The sequence below is a fragment of the Festucalex cinctus genome, chromosome 13 (genome assembly GCF_051991245.1).
Source record: "Festucalex cinctus isolate MCC-2025b chromosome 13, RoL_Fcin_1.0, whole genome shotgun sequence".
Lineage (NCBI taxonomy): Eukaryota > Metazoa > Chordata > Actinopteri > Syngnathiformes > Syngnathidae > Festucalex > Festucalex cinctus.
In genome coordinates, this window is record NC_135423.1 from 9,708,478 (window position 1) to 9,730,362 (window position 21,885).

The 21,885-nt window shown below is 36.1% G+C and overlaps 1 protein-coding gene and 1 long non-coding RNA gene across 2 annotated transcripts in view; one reads left to right on the forward strand and one right to left on the reverse strand.

The window, feature by feature from the left end:
- Positions 1-7,639: 7,639 nt before the first annotated feature.
- Positions 7,640-21,885, reverse strand: part of dlc (deltaC) — a 103,944-nt gene continuing 89,698 nt past the window's right edge. The window contains exons 8-10 of the mRNA XM_077541338.1: positions 13,115-13,787; positions 9,559-9,655; positions 7,640-8,257 (exon numbers count right to left, since the gene is read on the reverse strand). Coding sequence (XP_077397464.1) covers positions 8,252-8,257; positions 9,559-9,655; positions 13,115-13,787 — 776 coding nt within the window. The 3' untranslated portion in view covers positions 7,640-8,251. The remainder of the gene's footprint in view (positions 8,258-9,558; positions 9,656-13,114; positions 13,788-21,885) is intronic.
- LOC144033303 (uncharacterized) overlaps positions 10,656-21,885 on the forward strand; it is a 94,843-nt gene continuing 83,613 nt past the window's right edge. Inside the window, exons 1-2 of the long non-coding RNA XR_013287926.1 lie at positions 10,656-10,721; positions 11,662-11,793. This is a non-coding gene — a long non-coding RNA (uncharacterized LOC144033303). The remainder of the gene's footprint in view (positions 10,722-11,661; positions 11,794-21,885) is intronic.

Consider the following 21,885-nt stretch of genomic DNA (forward strand, 5'->3'; position numbering starts at 1 on the left):
TGTATAGTAAGGTGTGCTTTTTTTAAAAACGACCATGTATGGTAAGGCTTTTTTTTTTTTTTTTTAAACGACCATGTATAGTAAGGCGTGCTTTTTTAAAAAAAAAAAAAAAAACGACCATGTATAGTAAGGCGTTTTTTTTTAATTTTTTTTAATTTTTATTTTTTTAACGACCATGTATAGTAAGGCTTTCTGTTTTTTTAAAAACGACCATGTATAGGAAGGCGTGCTTTTTTTTAAAACGACGCCCTCTACACGCTAGGAAGCGCGAACGTGTTTGGACGGTTAACTAGCTCAAGATGTTGTGGTGTTTGTCATAAGTGTACTTTTGGGACCGCTAGCGTTTTGTTTTTGTTTTTTTCATTTTCATGTGTTATTTGATACTGTACCTTCTAACATGGCTTAACAGCGTGCGCGAAGTGTGACAAAAAAAAAAAAAAAGCGAGTCATTTCTTTATTGTCACCAGTTAATCGTGCGCGTTGCTCCAACTGCCATCCGATGGAAATTGCGTTGGAAACGGCGTTTTTGTTTTTTGTTTTTTAAACGACCATGTATAGTAAGGCATTTTTTTTTTTTTTTTTTTTTTTAACGACCATGTATAGTAAGGCATTCTTTTATTTTTTTTTATTTTTATTTTTTTAACGACCATGTATAGTAAGGCGTTTTTTGTTTGTTTTTTTGTGTTTTTTTTTAAAGACCATGTATAGTAAGGCGTGCTTTTTTTTTCTTTTTTTTTTAAACGACCATGTATAGTAAGGCGTTTTTTTTTTTTTTTTTTTTTTTTTTTTTAAATGACCATGTATAGTAAGGTGTGCTTTTTTTTAAAAACGACCATGTATAGTAAGGCGTTATTTATTTATTTATTCTTTTTTTACGACCATGTATTGTAAGGCGTGCTTTTTTTTAAAAACGACCATGTATAGTAAGACGTTTTTTGTTTTTTTTTGTTTTGTTTTGGTTTTTTTAAAGACCATGTATAGTAAGGCGTGCTTTTAAAAAAAAAAAAAAAAAACGACCATGTATAGTAAGGCGTTGTTTTTTTTGTTTTGTTTTAATGACCATGTATAGTAAGGTGTGCTTTTTTTTAAAAACGACCATGTATGGTAAGGCTTTTTTTTTTTTTTTTAAACGACCATGTATAGTAAGGCGTGCTTTTTTTAAAAAAAAAAAAAAAAACGACCATGTATAGTAAGGCGTTTTTTTTAATTTTTTTTTATTTTTATTTTTTTAACGACCATGTATAGTAAGGCTTTCTGTTTTTTTAAAAACGACCATGTATAGGAAGGCGTGCTTTTTTTTAAAACGACGCCCTCTACACGCTAGGAAGCGCGAACGTGTTTGGACGGTTAACTAGCTCAAGATGTTGTGGTGTTTGTCATAAGTGTACTTTTGGGACCGCTAGCGTTTTGTTTTTGTTTTTTTCATTTTCATGTGTTATTTGATACTGTACCTTCTAACATGGCTTAACAGCGTGCGCGAAGTGTGACAAAAAAAAAAAAAAGCGAGTCATTTCTTTATTGTCACCAGTTAATCGTGCGCGTTGCTCCAACTGCCATCCGATGGAAATTGCGTTGGAAACGGCGTTTTTGTTTTTTGTTTTTTAAACGACCATGTATAGTAAGGCATTTTTTTTTTTTTTTTTTTTTTTTAACGACCATGTATAGTAAGGCATTCTTTTATTTTTTTTTATTTTTATTTTTTTAACGACCATGTATAGTAAGGCGTTTTTTGTTTGTTTTTTTTTGTTTTTTTTTAAAGACCATGTATAGTAAGGCGTGCTTTTTTTTTCTTTTTTTTTTAAACGACCATGTATAGTAAGGCGTTTTTTTTTTTTTTTTTTTTTTTTTAAATGACCATGTATAGTAAGGTGTGCTTTTTTTTAAAAACGACCATGTATAGTAAGGCGTTATTTATTTATTTATTCTTTTTTTACGACCATGTATTGTAAGGCGTGCTTTTTTTTAAAAACGACCATGTATAGTAAGGCATTTTTTTTTGTTTGCTTTTTTTTTTAAACGACCATGTATAGTAAGGCATTTTTATTTATTTATTTATTTATTTATTTATTTTAACGACCATGTATAGTAAGGCGTTTTTTTTTTTTTTTAAACGACCATGTATAGTAAGGCGTTTTTTTTTTTTTTTTAAACGACCATGTATAGTAAGGCATGCTTTTTTTAAAAACGACCATGTATAATAGGGCAATTTTTTTATTTTTTTTATTTTTTTTAAAGACCATGTATAGTAAGGCGTTTTTTAAAACAACCATGTACAGTATAGTAAGATGTGCTTTTTAAAAAAAACGACCATGTATAGTAAGGTGGTTTTTTATTTTTTTTTAAAGACCATGTATAGTAAGGCATTTTTATTTATTTATTTATTTATTTATTTATTTTAACGACCATGTATAGTAAGGCGTTTTTTTTTTTTTTTAAACGACCATGTATAGTAAGGCGTTTTTTGTTTTTTTTTAAACGACCATGTATAGTAAGGCATGCTTTTTTTAAAAACGACCATGTATAATAGGGCATTTTTTTTTTTTTTTTTTTTTTAAAGACCATGTATAGTAAGGGTTTTTTTAAAACAACCATGTACAGTATAGTAAGATGTGCTTTTTTTAAAAAAACGACCATGTATAGTAAGGTGTTTATTATTTTTTTAAAATTTTTTTTTAAAGACCATGTATAGTAAGGCGTGCTTTTTTAAAAATGACCATGTATAGTAAGGCGTTTTTTAAAAGAACCATGTACAGTATAGTAAGACGTGATTTTTTTTAAAAACGACCATGTATAGTAAGGTGTTTTTTGTTTTTTGTTTTTTTTTCATTATTCTTTTCTTTTTTTAAATGAGGGTGGGGGATTAATCAAGGGTCCACTCAGAGTATGGGTGCAGTGGCCAGTTGCACAAATAATTAACTCGGCAATGTCGAAAAAGAACTGGACGCCATTGCATAAACAACTGAATGGTCACTCACTTGTGACTCTCAGGGCCAAAATTGACACAATGAACTAATGGATTTGAGATGAACGACCGACTGGTCGCAGTCCATGTAAGAGCGAGCAAATAGAGACACAATAGGTTGCAAGGAAATGGGTTGACACATGGAAATGCTTGGAATGCACTCGTATGCACCTGCACCGAGAGGCGCGACCAGTCAGGCTGCCCGTCAAACAGGAAGTGGAACGGTGGCGGAACATTCCAGCTCATGAGCGGAGCGCGACCAGGCCAACACAAGCGCTAACTTGTTTGCTCGTTATCATCACTCCAAGCGACTTCCAGGAACGTGCGCAAAGTGAAAGTGGCACAAAAAAATTCCATTGGTCACACAAATGCTACATGCTAATGCTAACATAGTTTAGATAGTTTGGATGTAACCATGATGCACAGTTTAAAAGTACTGTTTACAATTAAGGTTAGGATTTCAAATATGTTTTTTTAGCTGATTGTTACTTGTGATATTTGACTTTTTTTTATTTTTATTTTATTTATTTATTTTTTTTTTTTTTAAGCATTGTTTGTGACCAGTTGCTGTAGTTATTCACCTGTCAGGCATGTCCTGAGAGCAGAAAATGGGAGGTCAAAAGGTCAGAAAGGAAGTCAAATGGAGACTGCATGATTGTACTTCCTGTCACATGACACAACATCACTTTTTGGAGCAGAAGGAAACAGGAAGCAGCTGCTCGTGCCAATGGACCAACAACACACACACACACACACACACAAGCGTAGTTTGCCATTAGGCAAGGCAGGGGCCCCCAGAGGGCCAAAATATTTGACACATATCTGCATATCCTTCACATTAGCAGTGCAGCAATGACAATTGACAGTTTCAAATTCCCTGAGTCAGGTTTTTTTTTTTTCTTAAAAAAAAAAAAAAAAAAAAAAACACACACACACACAACACTATACATGACTGTTTTAAAAAAACAAAAATAACCCCCCAAAAAAACACCTTAAAAAACACCTTACTATACATGGTTGATTTTTTTTAAATAAATAAATAAAAAAGCCTTACTATACTTGTCGGTTAAAAAAAAATCCCTTACTATAACTGGCCGTTAAAAAAATAAAATACATAGTAGTAAGGCGTTTTTTTTAACAACCACATATAGTAAGGTGTTTTTTATTTTTTTATATTATTTTATTTTATTTTTTATTTTTTTTTTAGAAAAAGACCAGGGCATTATTTTTAAACGACCTTATAGTAAGGTTTTTTTTATTTAAAAACGACAGTGTTTTTTAGAACGACCATGTATAGGAAGGCGTTTTTTTTTGTTTTTTGTTTTTTTAAAGACCATGTATAGTAAGGCGTTTTTTTTAAAAAACAACCATGTACAGTAGGGGTGTTAAAAAAAATCGATTCGGCGATATATCGCGATACTACATCGCGCGATTCTCGAATCGATTCAATAATAGGCAAAATCGATTTTTTAAATTTTTTTTTAATTTTTTTATTTTTTATTTTTTTATTTTTTTTTAGGATTCACACCTTAAGCATGGAAGAATGTTATATGAACGGAACATTAAGCCTTAATATTTTATTTTAATGCTGTTTAAACATGAAACAGATTACAACCTCTATAAGACTGAAATTTCAGATAAATAAATAATACATTTTCATATAAATCTTACACTCTACAAGCTTACTGATTAGTATTTTCTAAATTTGAATGAAAAAAAATCGCAACAATCGACTTAGAAATTCGTATCGGGATTAATCGGTATCGAATCGAATCGTGACCTGTGAATCGTGATACGAATCGAATCGTCAGGTACGAGGCAATTCACACCCCTAATGTACAGTATAGTAAGACGTGATTTTTTAAAAACGATCATGTATAGTAAGGCTTTTTTTTTTTTTTTTTTAAACGACCATGTATATAGTAAGGCGGTTTTTTTTTTGTTTTTTTGTTTGTTTGTTTTTTTGTTGTTTTTTTAACGATCATGTATAGTAAGGCGTGCTTTTTTAAAACGACCATGTATAGTAAGTCGGGGTTTTTTTTGTGTTTTTTTTTTTTTTTTTTAACGACCATGTATAGTCAGGCGTGCTTTTTTAAAAACGACCATGTATAGTAAGGCGGGTTTTTTTTGTTTTGTTTTTTAAAGATCATGTATAGTAAGGCGTGCTTTTTTAAAAACGACCATGTATAGTAAGGCGTTTTTTTTTGTTTTTTTTTAAAGATCATGTATAGTAAGGCGTGCTTTTGTATAGTAAGGCGTTTTGTTTTTTTTGTTTTTTTTAACAACCATGTATAGTAAGGCATGCTTTTGCATAGTAAGTCGTTTTTTGTTTTTTGTTTTTTAACGACCATGTATAGTAAGGCGTGCTTTTTTAAAAATGAACATGTATAAATAGTAAGCCATTTTTAAAAACGACCAGGGCGTTGTTTTTTTTGTTTTTTTAAACGACCATGTACAGCATAGTAAAGCGTTTGTTTTTTGAATTACGATCTATAGTAAGGTGTTTTTAAACGTCCATGTATATAATAAGCCGTGCACACGTGCACACAACTACACACTTAGTTACACTTGGTGTGCATAGTCCAGGTCAAAAGTTATCAGGGAGCCACTTCCTGTTGGCAAGTGCTCAGCCAGGCTAACATTCCTGCAAGCTCACGTTGGAGGACAATAAACACACGCACACAAAACAACATCATGCTGAGTTCAACCATTTTTTTCATGTTTCTTTCTTTTTTTTTTCTTTTTTTTTTTTTATCTGAGGACTTTTCCTTTCAAAAGAAAAAAAGTGATGTTTATGTCATATGAACTTATGCCAATAAAGATATTGTTGAGATTTGATTTAGTGTGTGTGCATGCGCGTGTGCGTGTGTCGACAGGTGTGCTCTGTTATTGTCATCACATCGGCGGTGGCGCGTTGCCCTCGTGACCGTCACGCCGATTCTTAGTCTGTGCACCGTTCCCACCGAGGGTGAGGTCAAAGGTCAGCGGGAGGCGGATGCTAGGAGGAAGCCGGCGGGAATGAGGAGGAGGAAAACAAGCGGAGGACGAGCCATAACAAAAAAGTGAAGACTGGCGCTCGGCTGGAGGTCTTGACGGCCATTTGTCTTCGCCACAACAAAAATTGGAGTTAAAAAAAAAAAAAAAAAAAAAAAAAAAAGATTTGTTGCGCCTTGTCACAAAAAAAGTCTTGCTTTAAATGCTAACGTGCTATGCTAACATTTCGCATGACAATCCAACTGCAGATTAACAAGTTGTGAAAGCAATTCGCTCAATGCTAAAATATAGAAAAAAATATAGAACACAATTATAAGACACACATCTACTTACACACAAACATGCAAACACACACACGGTTGACTGTCAGCTGACGGGCTGGGAAAAAGTTTGGATGTGGGTCAAAGGTCGCGGAGGGTGACCAAGTGATGACAGCTGTGTGAGGGTGTATTTTATGGCCCTGTGTGTGTGCGTGTGTTCTCCTTTTATGTGCACTTCCTCCTTCTCATGTGAGATGTCCATCATGACTTTATTCTTAACCACACACACACGCACACCTACACCTATGCACGCACGTGTTATGACAAGAAGAAAAGAAAGTAAAAGTAAAAAAAAAATAAAAAAAAAGTTCTAGCAGGAACGAGAGTCATGATGGAAAAGTTGAGGCCTCCTTTCACTCACAAACAAGCACACACACGCATACACAAACACGAACGCGGATGTCCGATAGCGAGTGTTAATGCAAAATGATCATGTGACCTGCAAGCTGCAGGAATCATAACTTGACACGAGAAGGATTTAAAAAAAAAAAAAAAAAAAGGTTTGACTGGCAAACCACCAAATTTGCCAACTCTGATGGGGTATTTGGGCCACGTAGAAATATATATATTTTTAGAGGGCGGGGGCAATATAACGAAAAAAAAAGTGGCAAATTTGCTACTTTTTAATATGACGGGGAAAAAAATGGCAAATTTGCCACTTTTTTTCTCGTCATATTAAAATGTGGCAAATTTTCCTGTTTTTAATATGACAATTTGTTTCTCGTCTCGTGGCTGCTTGTGTCAAGTGTCGTGCCGGCAGAAAGGAAACGCATGTGTCATGCTACACAAAGTCACAGTTTGCAAAATGTCTACGATGGAAGAAGTCATTAAAATGTATTTTTCGGTTGGGTTTTCAAACAAGGAGATACTAATTGCTTCAGCAGAGATTAATAATATTATAGTTGCCAGTTTATAAAGTGGCAAATTTGCCTTTTTTTTCCTCATCATATTAAAAAGTGGCAAATTTGCCACTTTTTTTCTCGTCATATTAAAAAGTGGCATATTTGCTACTTTTTTTCTCATCATATTAAAAAATGGCAAATTTGCCACTTTTTTTCTCGTTGTATTTGCCCCCGCCGTCTAAAAAAATATATTTCTACGTGGCTCTAATACGCCGTCGTAGCCAACAAACAAGTTGAGTTCAGAAAAGCTTGCAAAAAATCAACAGGAAGTCAAACAAGACAAACACATACGCACACATACACAGTTTTGTGTAGCAGCTGTTGAGCAAAAAAAAAAAAAATGCACGTGAAGGAAGCAACAAGTTGACTTGTAAATGTTTTGCAGCAGGAAGTCATTCGTCAAATAAAAGACACACACGCACACACGAACACGCACACGCACACATAAAGTTGAGCCAAGCTTGCTTTTGATCATTTATTTACGAAAATAAAAGTGGCTTGCGTTTGTTAATTATGAAATCTGTACACATTGAGCAGCAATTAAATACAACTGTACACACATTGCATCGTCTTAAATTAACACACACTCGCTCACACGAATGACACACACAGCGCATACACTGATTTTTGGTATCAAAAGATGATGATGATGAAGGCCAAGTGGCTGGAAAGGCACTTGTTTGTCTGTGCACGTGATTGCTCGTCCGATCGGTCGCTCCGACGGCGACCGACCTTTATTTTGCAGACCGACTGCTGATGATTGCGTTGACGTCGACGCGCGTGCGCACACGTGTGGTCATGCCACAAAGATGATCCATATTGGCGCCTTGTGGACGGTCCGATGACGCGGATAGAAAAAGTGCAAATGATGCAAAACATTCAGTCTTTGTTGTCCTTCCTCTCCTGCTTTTACTCTTTCCCGCCAAAGAGAAGGGGGGGGGGGGGGATAACGCCCTAAAACGTGGTCCCTTTTTGTGCCTGCTGAGCAGCAGGGGCCAAAAAAAAAGAAAAAAAGCTTCTTCCATTCAGTCGTCTTCTTTCTCAAAATAAAAAAATCTTTGACAGAGCCGACGTCAAACCTGGGAAGGGAAAAAAAACAAAAACAAAAGTTGACAGTGACTCACAAGACCATTCATGCGTGTGTTTGTGTACGCATGTAAAAAAAATAAAAAATCTATTTCTGGAAAAATCCTTGACAAATGCAGGGTCATTCCTCAAGTAGACAACTTTTTTTTCCCTTTTCTGAAAACATTTTTTTTGTTCTTTTTTTTTTTAAAGATTTTTTTTTTTTTAGCTTGAAAAGCAACAAATAAAATGCTCATCTTTTCTCTCCCCCTTCAAAAACGGTTACTTTAGGTTTATAAAATTAAATAAAGAAAATAATAATACTCCAAACCTGAGTTACATTAGTTTTTGGAATTTTCATTCGAGTTTTTATTACTTTATTTGGACTTTTTTTTGTTTAATTTAGTTAATTTTAATTCATTCCTAGAGTGAGTTTGTTAATTTGTATTAATTTTATTTAATTTTTTTCAAAATTTGTCATTTTAGCTAAGTTTGTATTAGGTTTAGTTCTAGTTTTTCAGAAATGCGTGCAAGATTTTAAAAACACAAAACATCATGGTAAGTATTGTGTAGAAAACCTCTAGAAAATATTTCAGTAAAACAAATGTAAATATGTACTTTTACTTTTCCCTTGTAGGCTTTTTCTACCTGCGAGGAAACGCAAAGCACAAAACATTGTCGCCTCATTCAGCAGCCACAAATCAAATACGTTCCATATCCTTTCAACGTGCTTGTATTGAGGTCTTAAAAGCGGGACCGTCGCACGTTCCGTCCCATTTGCCAAGTCAACAACTTGTGAAAGTTTGCCTGAATTCTTGTTGAGAAGTCGAGTTGGTGTCGGGATCCGATCACGTGATTTTCAGATGATCGCTATTGGCTGAAAATGATCAGATTTTGGAATTTTCACAATTTCAACAGATTTTCTTGTTTATTTGAACCATAAAAAGTTGTGATGTTAGGAAAACTTCATCTGAATTTTTACAAATAAGATAATTTGGAGGAGTTCTTTTTGTCTTGGTAATGCATTACTGAGCTATTGGATCAAGACTCGTATCGGCAGATAACAGTCAAAACAATTGACTTGGGGGGGGGAAACAAACAAGGTGATAATCAGGGCATCCCTATGAAGAAATATTCCGTCCAGTTTTCATTTTTCTCACATATGAAGCTACTAGCTAAACTAAAGCTATACTAAAAAAACAGGTTAAAAAAAAGGTAGGCATAAAAAAGGTAAAAGCATAGTACGCGTTGGACTTGAGAAGAGTGTGCAAAAGGAAAACTTTTTGCAGCTAACGTTTACATTTGCTGTGTGTACCTCGGTGGCAAAGACAAACTGTTCCAGCTGCTCGGTGGCCACCAAGACGGGCTGATAGCGGACGTCTTCAAGCAAACGCGGAGAATCGCACTTGAGCCTAATGGACAGACGGATGGACGGAAGGACATTAGGACACACAACAAAAAACAATAACAAGCAAGTGAACAACATGAACGTTTAGATCCTTTTCGATTTTAGTGACAAGAGAAGGGACAGAAGCGCATTGCAGGAAAAAACAATTGATGAAAGTTAGCACATTCAAACATGAAACATATACAAAAAAATATATCGTGTTTTTTTTGTGGCAGAAATATACTTAAAAAATAATTAATTTTGAGAGATTTTTACAAATTTTTCTTCAAACAAGCATTTAATTTTAAAACGATAAATTTTTTTGTCACATTACAAAAAAAGTAATATCTAGAAAATGGATTTTTAAAAATGGGAGGAAATCACATTTTTATTAAACAAGTTTTAAGTTTTTGTTTAAAGTTGAAATCTAAAGGGAAAAGTTCAATGACTTATTTATTTGCTTATTTATTTATTTTATTGTGTACAGTTTTTATCTTAAGAGTGACATTTCACGTTTACAATAGTATATAAGTTAATATCTATCTATCTATCTATCTATCTATCTATCTATCCATCTATACAAACATTTTTTCAATAAAACCATCTTAGTTTCCATAAAACTATATATATACATATATATATACATATATATACATATATATATATATATATATATATATATATATATATATAATAAATAAAATAACCACACAACAATATTTTTAGGGAATAAAATCGTTCTCTTCAAAACCACTTTTAATTTTTACAAGAATAAAGTTTTATCTTTCATAATAATGACTTGCCCTTTTCGCAAGAAGTGCCCAAGGTGCCCGTTTGTCCAATTTATTTATTTATTTATTTATTTATTTATTTATTTATTTACGTGCGGAATGATTTTTTTTGCCTTTCAAAACTAAATTCCAACATTTATGAAAATATATATCGTTGTTACGCTACGCTGCCCGACCTACCCCTTGGTTGAGAACTTGCGAGATCCGCACGATGACGTCATACACTACGAGACTCCCGCTGACGGCGCCGAGACTGACCGCTCTTTCAAAGCCAGGCCGCGGTTGCACCTGCTGCTGTCGGTAAGTTGGTCACTCCGTTTTCGTTTTTATTGTTTAGTGCCAAAGGCAATAAGACATAGTAGTGTTTAATGCAGAAAACTCACGTAAAACGAGCCTCATAATTTGAGTGAACTCCTTGTAGGTATTATTAGAGTTCGACTAGCTACACTGCTTGGCGTGCTAAGTTGCTAGCAGCTAACTTAAGTTGAAATCTACTGACACGAGTTCTAATTAATTAGCCTTTTGTGCTTTTATTCCGCTAGGAGAGAATGAAGTTTACCAGCTTCTAACATGGCCATTTTTGCGTTTTTGTGGTATAGTTTTGCTAGTTGTAAGCAGCAGTGGTACTTTTTACAGAGGCATGTCTGCGTGTGGTTGTGTGTGTGTTTTATAAAGATATACTTTTATATTACTTGGTTGTGTGCATAGTAAGTAAGAACAAATTATGAATCTGTCCCATGGGATGAGCAAAGTTGTAATGATAGGCTATTTCTAGAAATTGTATTTATGTCACTATGTGTATTACATGCATGATAGATGATAGTTTTTCAACATCTCCTTCTGTGGAGATGCGACGGAAGGAGGCGATTGAAACAAAAACAAAATGAGCTGCTCGATGCTGTGAAAAGCAGTCAATAACTTATCAGTTGGATGAAAAATGTCACAAATGGTAAGAATAACAAAATACATTGAACTACAAGCACATATTCACTGTTGTAGTTATGTTAAATATTTTACCACAATGTATAGCTCATTTATAGTGATTAGGTGCAAGAGTTGTAAAATAGATAATACAAACGCAAACTGTGCCAGATGGAGAGCAAGTGGATAATGATAATCAGAGTTTCCAAACTGTCCGCAGCAGCAGGTTATTTATTCACAATGAGTCAGTTTTAATGCATACTTGTTGCATTGCATATTATACTTGTCTAACAAATTATTCTCCCATTTTCTTTTGTAGCTCCTACACTCTCTGACCAAATCAGTCCAGCTCCCGCAAGATCATCATCTAGATCATCATCATCATCAGGAGCAACAGCAGCAGCGATCTCTTCACAGATCTCAAGAGAAGCCGTTCAGCATACCCCAACAGGTAAACCATAGACTACTTTTACTTTGCACTGCTCCTTTCTAAGTACTGTATATAAGGTGTGTAGTTGTGTACTTTGTACAATGACATGGTATGATGTGGTCCCTATGTAAGCGTTATGAAAATAGACTGCTACAATTCGGACTGCTCAAGATTAAAGAGGGTTGTCATTACAGCCTTACAGAAGTATAGTTGCAATGAGTTATATTGTAAATGATGTTTCTATAAGGTATTTCAAACTCTTGTTCCAAGTGTAACAGATGCCAGCTTGAGCTGTGCAGTTGTACTTTTCGTATAACCTCACTCTGAGATTTCAAAGATAGGTTTGACTTTTAGCTCAGCAGTCAGTGCGTTCCTCTTCCAAGCTGATGCCAAGGTGATGCCGCGGTTCGAACCCAGAGTCGATAGACGGTGCAGAAATTCCATTGGTTGTGCATTGTACATGTGCCCCTACATACATACATACATACATACATATATATATACATACATACATACATATATATATATATATATATATATATATATATATATATATATATATATATATATATATATATATATATATATATATATTAGGGGTGTGAATTGCCTAGTACCTGACGATTCGATTCGTATCACGATTCACAGGTCACGATTCGATTCGATACCGATTAATCCCGATACGAATTTATAAGTCGATTGTTGCGATTTTTTTTCATTCAAATTTAGAAAATACTAATCAGTAAGCTTGTAGAGTGTAAGATTTATATGAAAATGTATTATTTATTTATCTGAAATTTCAGTCTTATAGAGGTTGTAATCTGTTTCATGTTTGAACAGCATTAAAATAAAATATTAAGGCTTAATGTTCCGTTCATATAACATTCTTCCATGCTCAAGGTGTGAATCCTAACCCGAAGTCAGACGTTTTGTTGAATATTTTTCCATTAAAAATGGAAGTTTAAAAAACGATTCACACACACACAAAAAAAAAAGAAAAAAAAAAAGGCAATGATGATAAGACGTTGAATCGGTAAGACTACAGAATGAACAATTCTGAGCTCTTAAAAAAAAAATAATAAAAAAAAAATAATAATAATAATAATAATCGATTTTTTTTTATTGAATCGATTCGAGAATCGCGCGATGTAGTATCGCGATATATCGCCGAATCGATATTTTTTAACACCCCTAATATATATATATATATATATATATATATATATATATATATATATATATATATATATATATATATATATATATATATATATATATATATATGTAAGGGCACATGTTCAATGCACAACCGAGTTTTTTATATGAAAAGAGTTTAATTTACCTGTCCAACTTGTTGCTGCGTTGCTCCTTGGCCAGGTTGTAGTCGGTGGCCATTTTGGTTTTTAAGACGGTCCCGCAGTCGGCTCCGCCCCCGCCTAGCGCCGCGTCCTTATTGGACACCTTGACGTGCCCCGCCAGCAGCAGCAAGTTCTCCTTGGCTACCGATCGGTTGTTGATGGCCTCCAGGTCGTTCTTGACCGATGCCGAAACGGCCGCCAGCTCCCTGCCCCGCCGCAGTTGGCGCGCCACAAAGACGCCGCCGGCCACCAGGAGGCTCAGCGTCATGACGGCCAGCACGCAGGCGGCGGCCAGCGCGGCGGGGAAGGCGTCCTTGGTAGGCAGTGGCGGGGACGGCGGCGCGGGCTGGACGGCGTACTCGCAGCGTGCCCCCATAAATCCCAGTGGGCACTGGCACACGGGCCCCGAGAAGTGAGTGAAGCAGCGGCCGCCGTTGAGGCACGGGAAGCGCTCGCAGGGGCTGGAGCGCAAGGAGCAGTCCTTGCCGGCGAAACCCAGTGCGCACGTGCACGTGAAGTCGGCCACACCGTCAGTGCACGTGCCGGCGTTGAGGCAAGGGTTGCTGGCGCAGTCGTCCACGTTGGTCTCGCAGCGAGGGCCCGCAAATCCCGCGCGGCAGCGGCATGACACCACGCCCGAGTCCATGCACTCGCCACCTACATGGGAAACACACCAAAAAAATACAAAAAATAAAAAGACATTAGCTGAGCACATTAGCCTTCATCAATAGCTTTAATACAAGCTAACTTAACACTTTAGTCTTCAAACTATTTTTGAGGAAAATATTTTTCATGTGTGCCCTGCGATTGGCTGCATTTCGAATCTAAGGTGAAAAAGTGTAAGAAATACAGTCACATTTATTTTGAAGTTTTTATTGTATGAGGGTATAAAATTAATGTTTATGGTCTTGGGAGAGTTTGATTTTTGGAAACTACTGCTTTAATTAGTGAAAACAAGTTTTAAAGTTCTATGTAAACTAAAATAGCTAATTAATATGTTTTCAAGATTTATTTATTTTTTGCCATGGTACATTTTTTTTTCCCAAAAAATTTAGAGCAAATGATAAATTGACTGCTTTTTATATAGCACTACACCATATGTTGCCCAAAGCCTTTACAATGCCTCACATTCACCAATTTCACACACCAATGGCCGACTGTTGCCACGCAGGGCGCTGCCAGGACCCACTGGGAGCAAATCAGGGTTCAGTGTCTTGCTCAAGGACACTTTGACATGATCACCAGGGGTGAGGATTGAACCTATAACCTTATGGTTGGGAGACAACTACTCAACTACTGAGCCATGTCGCCCCGGGCAAAATAAATAAATAAAATGCAGATTTTTGCATCTGATGAATATTTGTGTTTAGATGGAAGTCGTAAAAAAAAAAAGTCAATTTGTTTGCCTTGGAAAACGGATGAAACAATGGTTCTTATGTGTGCATCCGCACGTAAAAGACTTTTTTTTGACAAAGCACTTAGTGCCGAACCCATTCATAGTTTATGTGCTGTGATGATGCCATTACGGAATATCGTAACCTTGCTCAAGTGGCCGTGGTGGTGGTGGCTCAAGTTGAAAAATTGTTCAACTTAACATCAGCCCGCACGTCCGATAACAGACAGGTTTGGCAGATTGATTTCAGAGTGCTAATCGTAGGGTGCTACGAGATGCCCATTTGAGCTGCTTGCCTACGACGACGCTAAGCTAGTGAGGGCAAGGTGTTGGAGCATTCCATGTTTGTGGACAGCACGAAAAGAAAAATATCAAGAACGCTGGCGATTTGTGCCACATGTGGTTGCACACAATGCCACACAATTCCAAATTCAGGGAAATGGACATAAACAACTTTTTCCCCCAAAATGCTGTTTATTGAAAGCATGTTTTGACAATGTCAAAAAGTCAACCTTATCAAAAATGAGTTGAGAAATGAGGACGATTTTTTTTTTCCAATGTTCATGTTTTGATGGAAACGTTGCCCCCACTAATATGGCCGCCATGTTAGGCATGTCGCTTTGCGTTTAAGTTTTAAATATGTGGTGCTAACAGCAGTAGACCAACAAGCAGGAAAAGCATTCATGCTACTTCCTGATGATCTGTAAAAAAGGTTTTAAAAAAAGAGAAAAACAAAACAAAACACAAGCACCCAATTATATTGCAATCTCAGTCATCGCATTCGTACCTCAACCCTGGCTGCTTGCACTGGATGTATCTTAGCCAACAATTATTTTTGTGGATGGGAGACAGTAAACCAAAGAAAAGGAACAGCTTTTGTTTGCAAGAATGATATGAACATGGCACAGCAAAAGTCACTCATTTGCGAGTACACTGTTATTAACTTTATAGTCTTGTGTGAAATTGTGTGTAAATTTTTGTTGGTCTTGTTCTTTTTAACACACCAAAGGGTTTGGTGAATGCATGTATGAATCGAGTTTGGTATCTCTAACAAGGTTAGGAAGTTATTCGAAATATACAGATGAGCACATTTGCCTTGAAAAAAAGCTTGAAAACATGTTTGTTAAGCATGTCATACTTGAAAAATACCTTTGAAACAACCTAAACACGTTAGCCTTAAAAGCACATAGCTATATGTTAGCCTTTAAAAACGCTCTCAAGAGTCAGGACACATTAGGGGTGTGTTTGGAAATTCACTCTGACGCCCAGAGTGTGCTCAGAGAGACCGAGCGTGCTCCCTTCCAATCAATTTCCAAACGTCATAAAGCAGTCAGCAACTTGTGCTTCAACTGTTCCCATCTGTACTGCCTGAGGCACTCGTTGCTTCTTTTCCCAGTTTAGCAGCTGAAACGCTCTCCAGCAGTCGAACAACATATTTCAACAACTCTCGGTTAGTATGTCAATCTTCAAAAAGGTATTAGCTTAGCAAAATAGCCTTCACAAACACCTTCAAAACACGCTTGCATCGAATATTAGCCTTTACAAGAACCTTGAAAACATGTTAAAGATGCTCACCTTGAATGTTTTTTCTTTCTTTCTTTTTTTTTTTTTTTTTAATCGTAAAATTAGCACATGAGCCTTGGAAAACATCTATAAAACATATTAGCTTACAGGTGACGTTAGCCTTCATAAACACATTACAAAAATGCTATCTTAGCACATCAAGATGACAAAAAATACCTTAAAACACATTGTTTTAGCTCCATCCATTCATCCATTTTCTTAACCACTTACTCCTCACAAGGGCAGTGAGGGTGCTGGAGCCTATCTCAGCCAGCTTTGGGCAGTAGGCGGGGTACACCCTAAGTTGGTTGCCAGCCAATCTCAGTGTTTTAGCTCCTTAACCTTAAAAACACATCTGTGCAGCACATTAGCCCTCACACACACCTTCAAAAGACATTAGATTAAGATGTCTATTTTACTAAATGTCTTTAAAATTAATCATTTCAAAAATCTTAGCCTCACAAACAAAAAAGTGCAAAAAAAAAAAAAAAGTCTCTGTGCTACATTACACGTATTTGCATTGATGTCAAGGAACGAGATCCGAATCAATTAGTATCTTTTGCAAAAAAAACACAGTCCAACAGAAGTAAAGTCCAACTTGATTAAAAAGCTAAACATTTATATAGCGCTTTTTCTGCCTAAGAGTTTTACAAAGTCTCACAATCACTTATTTGAAAACTAAATCATGAACTGGAGAGAACAGCGGTGCTGACTTCCTTCCACTTCCAACTCCTAAAGTAATTCTTTTTAAGTTTAAAATCGCTCATTATAATCCGTTCCATATTGTGGCCAAGGGTAAAGTCTGGGTCGGTTATTATGCCTATTGGTGTTTTACATAAATCCTCGTTGCTGGCAGGGATCAGCTACATCCTATGCTAGCCAGCTAGCTGGGGAGATGTTCTGTCCAGGATAAACGCCCTTCGTTTGTTGCTGTGGGCGAAGGTGTAGGAATGAAGCCGGCAGCAAACTAACGACAGATGTCTTGATGCACTCACATTGGTACATTATAAACATGATAGCATAACATATCAAGTTTCAAAACTCATGAGCCACATTAGCCTTTGAAAACCCTTCAAAGCATGTCTGCGTGGCACAATACGCCTTCACTACTAACAGTCAAAAAACTTTAGGTTTTTCATCTTCAGTTTAACAAATATCTTTAAAACATCAACATTCTGCACATCAGGCTTGGACAGGGTGACCAGACGTTCCACAGTCCCGGATTTGAGCCTTGTGTCCCAAATCCCGGCAGATTTCATCAATCCCATTGCTTTGTCCTTCTTGGACGCAGCATCCCATCTTTTTATTTTATTTATTTTTCACAAGTCCAGTAGGCAAGCAAACTGTTGGGCCACGTGCATGTTATAGCAATTTATATGATAAACCAATTTAAAAAAAACCTGTTAAATTCCTTCCCATTTGTCACATTCACATTTGCGTTCTCATTCTCATCCGGATTTAATCACCAGCAGGTGTGTTTACCATAACTAGAGCTACTTCCTGCTTCCGTGTCTATGTATGAATCATGGGAAATGTAGTCATACTAGCCTGACGCTAGCCGAGCTTTTCTAGCGGCATATGTACGATGTGGGACCAGCGCGAGGTAAACGGCACAGCCATCTTAAAATAGCTAAAGGGGGCAAGCAAACAAGTTTGGATGATGGTGACTAAATTGACTGTTGACTGTCAACCAAGATAGCATTTAGTATTAGCTAAATAACACAAACAATAGTCATCAGATTGACTAGTGATTAAATTTGTTATAAATAGTTCCTGGTAAGAATTTAAAATGGCAAAATTGTAGTGTCCGGATGTTTTTTTTTTTATTTTGAAAATCTGGTCACACCCTAGCCTTGGAAACACAGTTGAAACATGTGCACAGCACATTAGCCTTCATACACACACCATCAAATCATGCTAGGTAACGTTTCCTTAAAAAATGTGACTGCAAGTATGTAAAGAATGTATGCATTGTGAAGCGCTTTTGAGTGTGCAAAAGCAAAAGTGCCATATAAATCTAATGCATTATTATTGCTGCACTTCGGATATCACTAACACCTTCAAAACACATCTACATAGCACATTCGCCTTCACCTACACCTTCAAAACATGTTATTGTAAAGTTGTGATGGGAGCTTTCACCGGTTCTTTCATCTTGATGCACGCTATACTAGTAATAGCAACCAGGAGAATGCATATTATCAGATAACTATTTACTGGATACCAGAAAGATCGAGTACACAGATGTGGAGCCTTTTCTGCTGGATATGGAAGAAGGTCTAATCTGTCCAAAATGGTTTCTACTCATACTGTCTTGGCTGCCCACCCACACTGGGGACGACTCAGCCTAGCGGTCCTAGCCCATGTGAAAATGTGTGACCTGATGGTCTTAATTGGTTTCAACCACAAAAGTGTGCCAGAGTGCAGATAGACAGGACAGGTCACAGCGACATAACGGATTAGCTCACGCCACCTATGTAATTATTAAGAATCCTAATTGTGATTGTAATTGATGTTCGCCTTACCAAATATCTTTTAAAAACATGATTATTTAGCATATTAACCTCCAAAAACACCTTCAAAACATGTCTGTGTATCACATTAGCCTTCACAAACACCCTGAAAACATGCTAGGTTAAGATGTTCACCTTAAAACTACCTACCTTTATCTTGAAACACCTTCAAAAACACAACAAAACATGTTTGCGTAACACATTAGCTTTAACAAACATCTTCACAACATGTTAGGTCAAAATGTTGGCCTTTTATATTTTAAAAACATATTAACACAGTAGCCCCTAACTTCAAATTTTAGGAGCATCGGAAAAAAAATTATGAGTGCACGCGCGGTAAATTGACTTGCAAAGTAACTATTCACCTTGTGCTCCATTTTCACTGTATAACTGTTAAATACTTGCAGAAACTATCATGTTTTTAATTCACATTCCATTGTGCAAATTTTAACAACATAATCCCCAAATCCCAAAGTATTTGTTATACAGCTTAAATACAAAAAAGTCAAGTTACTGTTAAGACGGGCAGTGTATTATTATTATTATTATTATTATTATGTATTATCATCAAATTTCACACACTGCACAAGTGAATGTGTTTGCCTGAGTTGGGTGCAGGCAGCGTTTGTCCAGTTCCTACTCAATGTCGGCGAAAATTGGAAGTGGACGTTTGTCTGTATGTGCTTTGAGATTGACTGAGGGGGCACATCAGACTTCCTACCTAGATGTATAACAAAAATGCTACTTTAGATATGGACAAAATGAGAGCACATGTGCCAAATGCATGCTCCTATTCCATTTCAATGTTGATAATACATTCCTCCATGTCTGAAAGGCAACATCAAAGGACTCAGTGTAAGCCCAAGTAAGCCATGTCTGCCATCTAGAAACGTTTGGTAATATTACAACTTCAAAACTACACATGACGACACCTTCATATTCATAGTTCAACGCCCACGGATTCACATATTTGCAGTTTTTTTTCTTTTCTTTTTCAATACTTTTTCACAGTTTGGTTTTTCCCATCTCCAAAGGCTCATGCATTAAATTAATTACAAAATACTAACACGAAGGACATTTTCACTATTATTATAGTTAGTTTTAGTTAGTTCTGTAAACATAAAATGTATTTTGTTAGTTTTCACTTTTTAAAACACATTTATGTTTTTATTTTATTTTGTTAACGAAAATGTTTGTTGAATTTTAGTCTTAGTTTTTTTGTTAGTTTTTCGTTAACTAAAATAACCTTGTCAACAGTAAATGTTCTCCAATATCTGTAATCCTTCATGAAAGCAGACTGATTACATTTTCTGCTGACTCAAAATGAGACATTTGTAAACTTGGTTAATCCTCAACTAATTGATAATTAAATTAATCAATAATTGTGGTGATAATTGATTTATCATTTTGAAACCTTGTTAATGAAACAAATGTACTTGAAGTCCTTGAAATATGTATAGTACTGTACAGTGTGCTTTGCTAGCACATTAGCATTCCAACGTTAGCTTTGCTCTTTATACTTCAAAAACAACTTATATGTTACTTTTTTGTAAAACTCTTTAAAAACATGTCAAGTTAGCACGTAAGTCTCCAACAACAGCATCAAAATACTTTAGCAACATATAACAATAACATATCAGCCTTGTTGCTAGCTTACGTCATCATTATTTGTTTCTTCAGTAGTTAATAAAAATACATTTAAAACAAAAATATTAGCATCACGCCTCGGCCTTGAAAAACGAACGTTATTTTCATTGTGAAGGAAACACACACAAAAAAACCTGGAAGCTTTGCCTATAACCTTACTGTTAGCCAATTTCCTCCAGTAATAAAGAAATAAAAAAGTACTAAGCAGGAAGCCCGTTTTCGACGTCTATGGTTGGCTGAAGCCAGTTACTGTATCTTTCTTTGTTAAATTGTAAGTGCTTGTGCATGTGAATTTGTCCTGTTTAATAAAATGGAAATGAAATCTTTGAAAATGTTTTTTGTCAACAGAACGACAACACCTTCACATGCACAAGACAAGAGCTTCCATCGGCAAACACTGACTTGGTTTTATGTGGTCTATGTGGCAAAAAGTGTGTTTAAAATGTAGTCCAGTGATGTGAATGGCAAGCAGCGGAGCTTACATAGTGGCATCATGCGGACAGTAACAAACTCACCCACATTATCCTTCACGTCAATAAAAAACATAATTTTTTTCTACATTTGTTCATGTACAAAGCTAACGCGTTACTTTCAGATTGTCACTTTAGCCTTCAAAAACACATTATCTTAGCATCTCAGTTTTAAAAAAAGCAAAGTAGCTATGTTAAGAGCTAAAAACGCCTTAAAAGCATTAGCACATGGTGCTTCCACCAATGACTATGCTTCCAAATGACTATGGTAGCAGCTTAGCAGTGGTTCACAACTGCTCTCACTCTGGGACCAACATTTTCCCACTAAAACACAAATTATATGCTGGTATCGTCATAAATCAAGGACCACCTAGAATTTTTTTACGACCGGTCGGCGAACCAACCATAATGAATGTGTGAGCTACTTCTGGGTCCAAACCCAGCAGTTGAAAATCGCAAGCATGTCATGTTCTTTCTCTCATTGCAGCTCCCTCCCTTCCTTGTTTACATGCTAGCTCCTCCCACCACAAATTGACTAGGATATTGACAACGTATTGACAATTCCGAACATCCGGGCACTTCTGATATTTCCGCAATGCAACGCTTCATTTCCACGGCGTACTTTATTGCTTTTGCCTGTGACTAGCATACAAACCAGGCATATTATTAGAATAGTCAAACAACATTTGATTACGTTTTTCAATCAAAAATAATCCTCACGAATCAAATTACAACTAACCAAAGGCCAATTCTTTTCATTGAACGCAAAGCTTCCTTTCACTGAGGATAAATGTTTCATTCGAGGAAAGTGGGAAATTGGATTTATCCGGCTCGGATCATGTCAGTTCCAACCTCAAAGTGTTGGAAGCAAATGTAAATACAAGACATATGTTCACCTGACACAACGTGATTTGGCATGACTGCATTAACCAGAACAACAAACAATTGCTCAGAATTAGCCATATTTGTTGTTTACATTTGCCTCAACCGCTTTGGGGGCGGAACTGGGACACTCAAAGTGGGATAAGTTTGACTTCAAACCTTTCCCGAATACAGCATAGCCCAGCCAGGAAGGTGAGTCGTAATGTTATCAATGCTAGCCTGAGGTCCCTTTCACATTAATTTCAGTGGATGGCAGAGGGCGCTACAATGATGAAATAGCTCAAAAT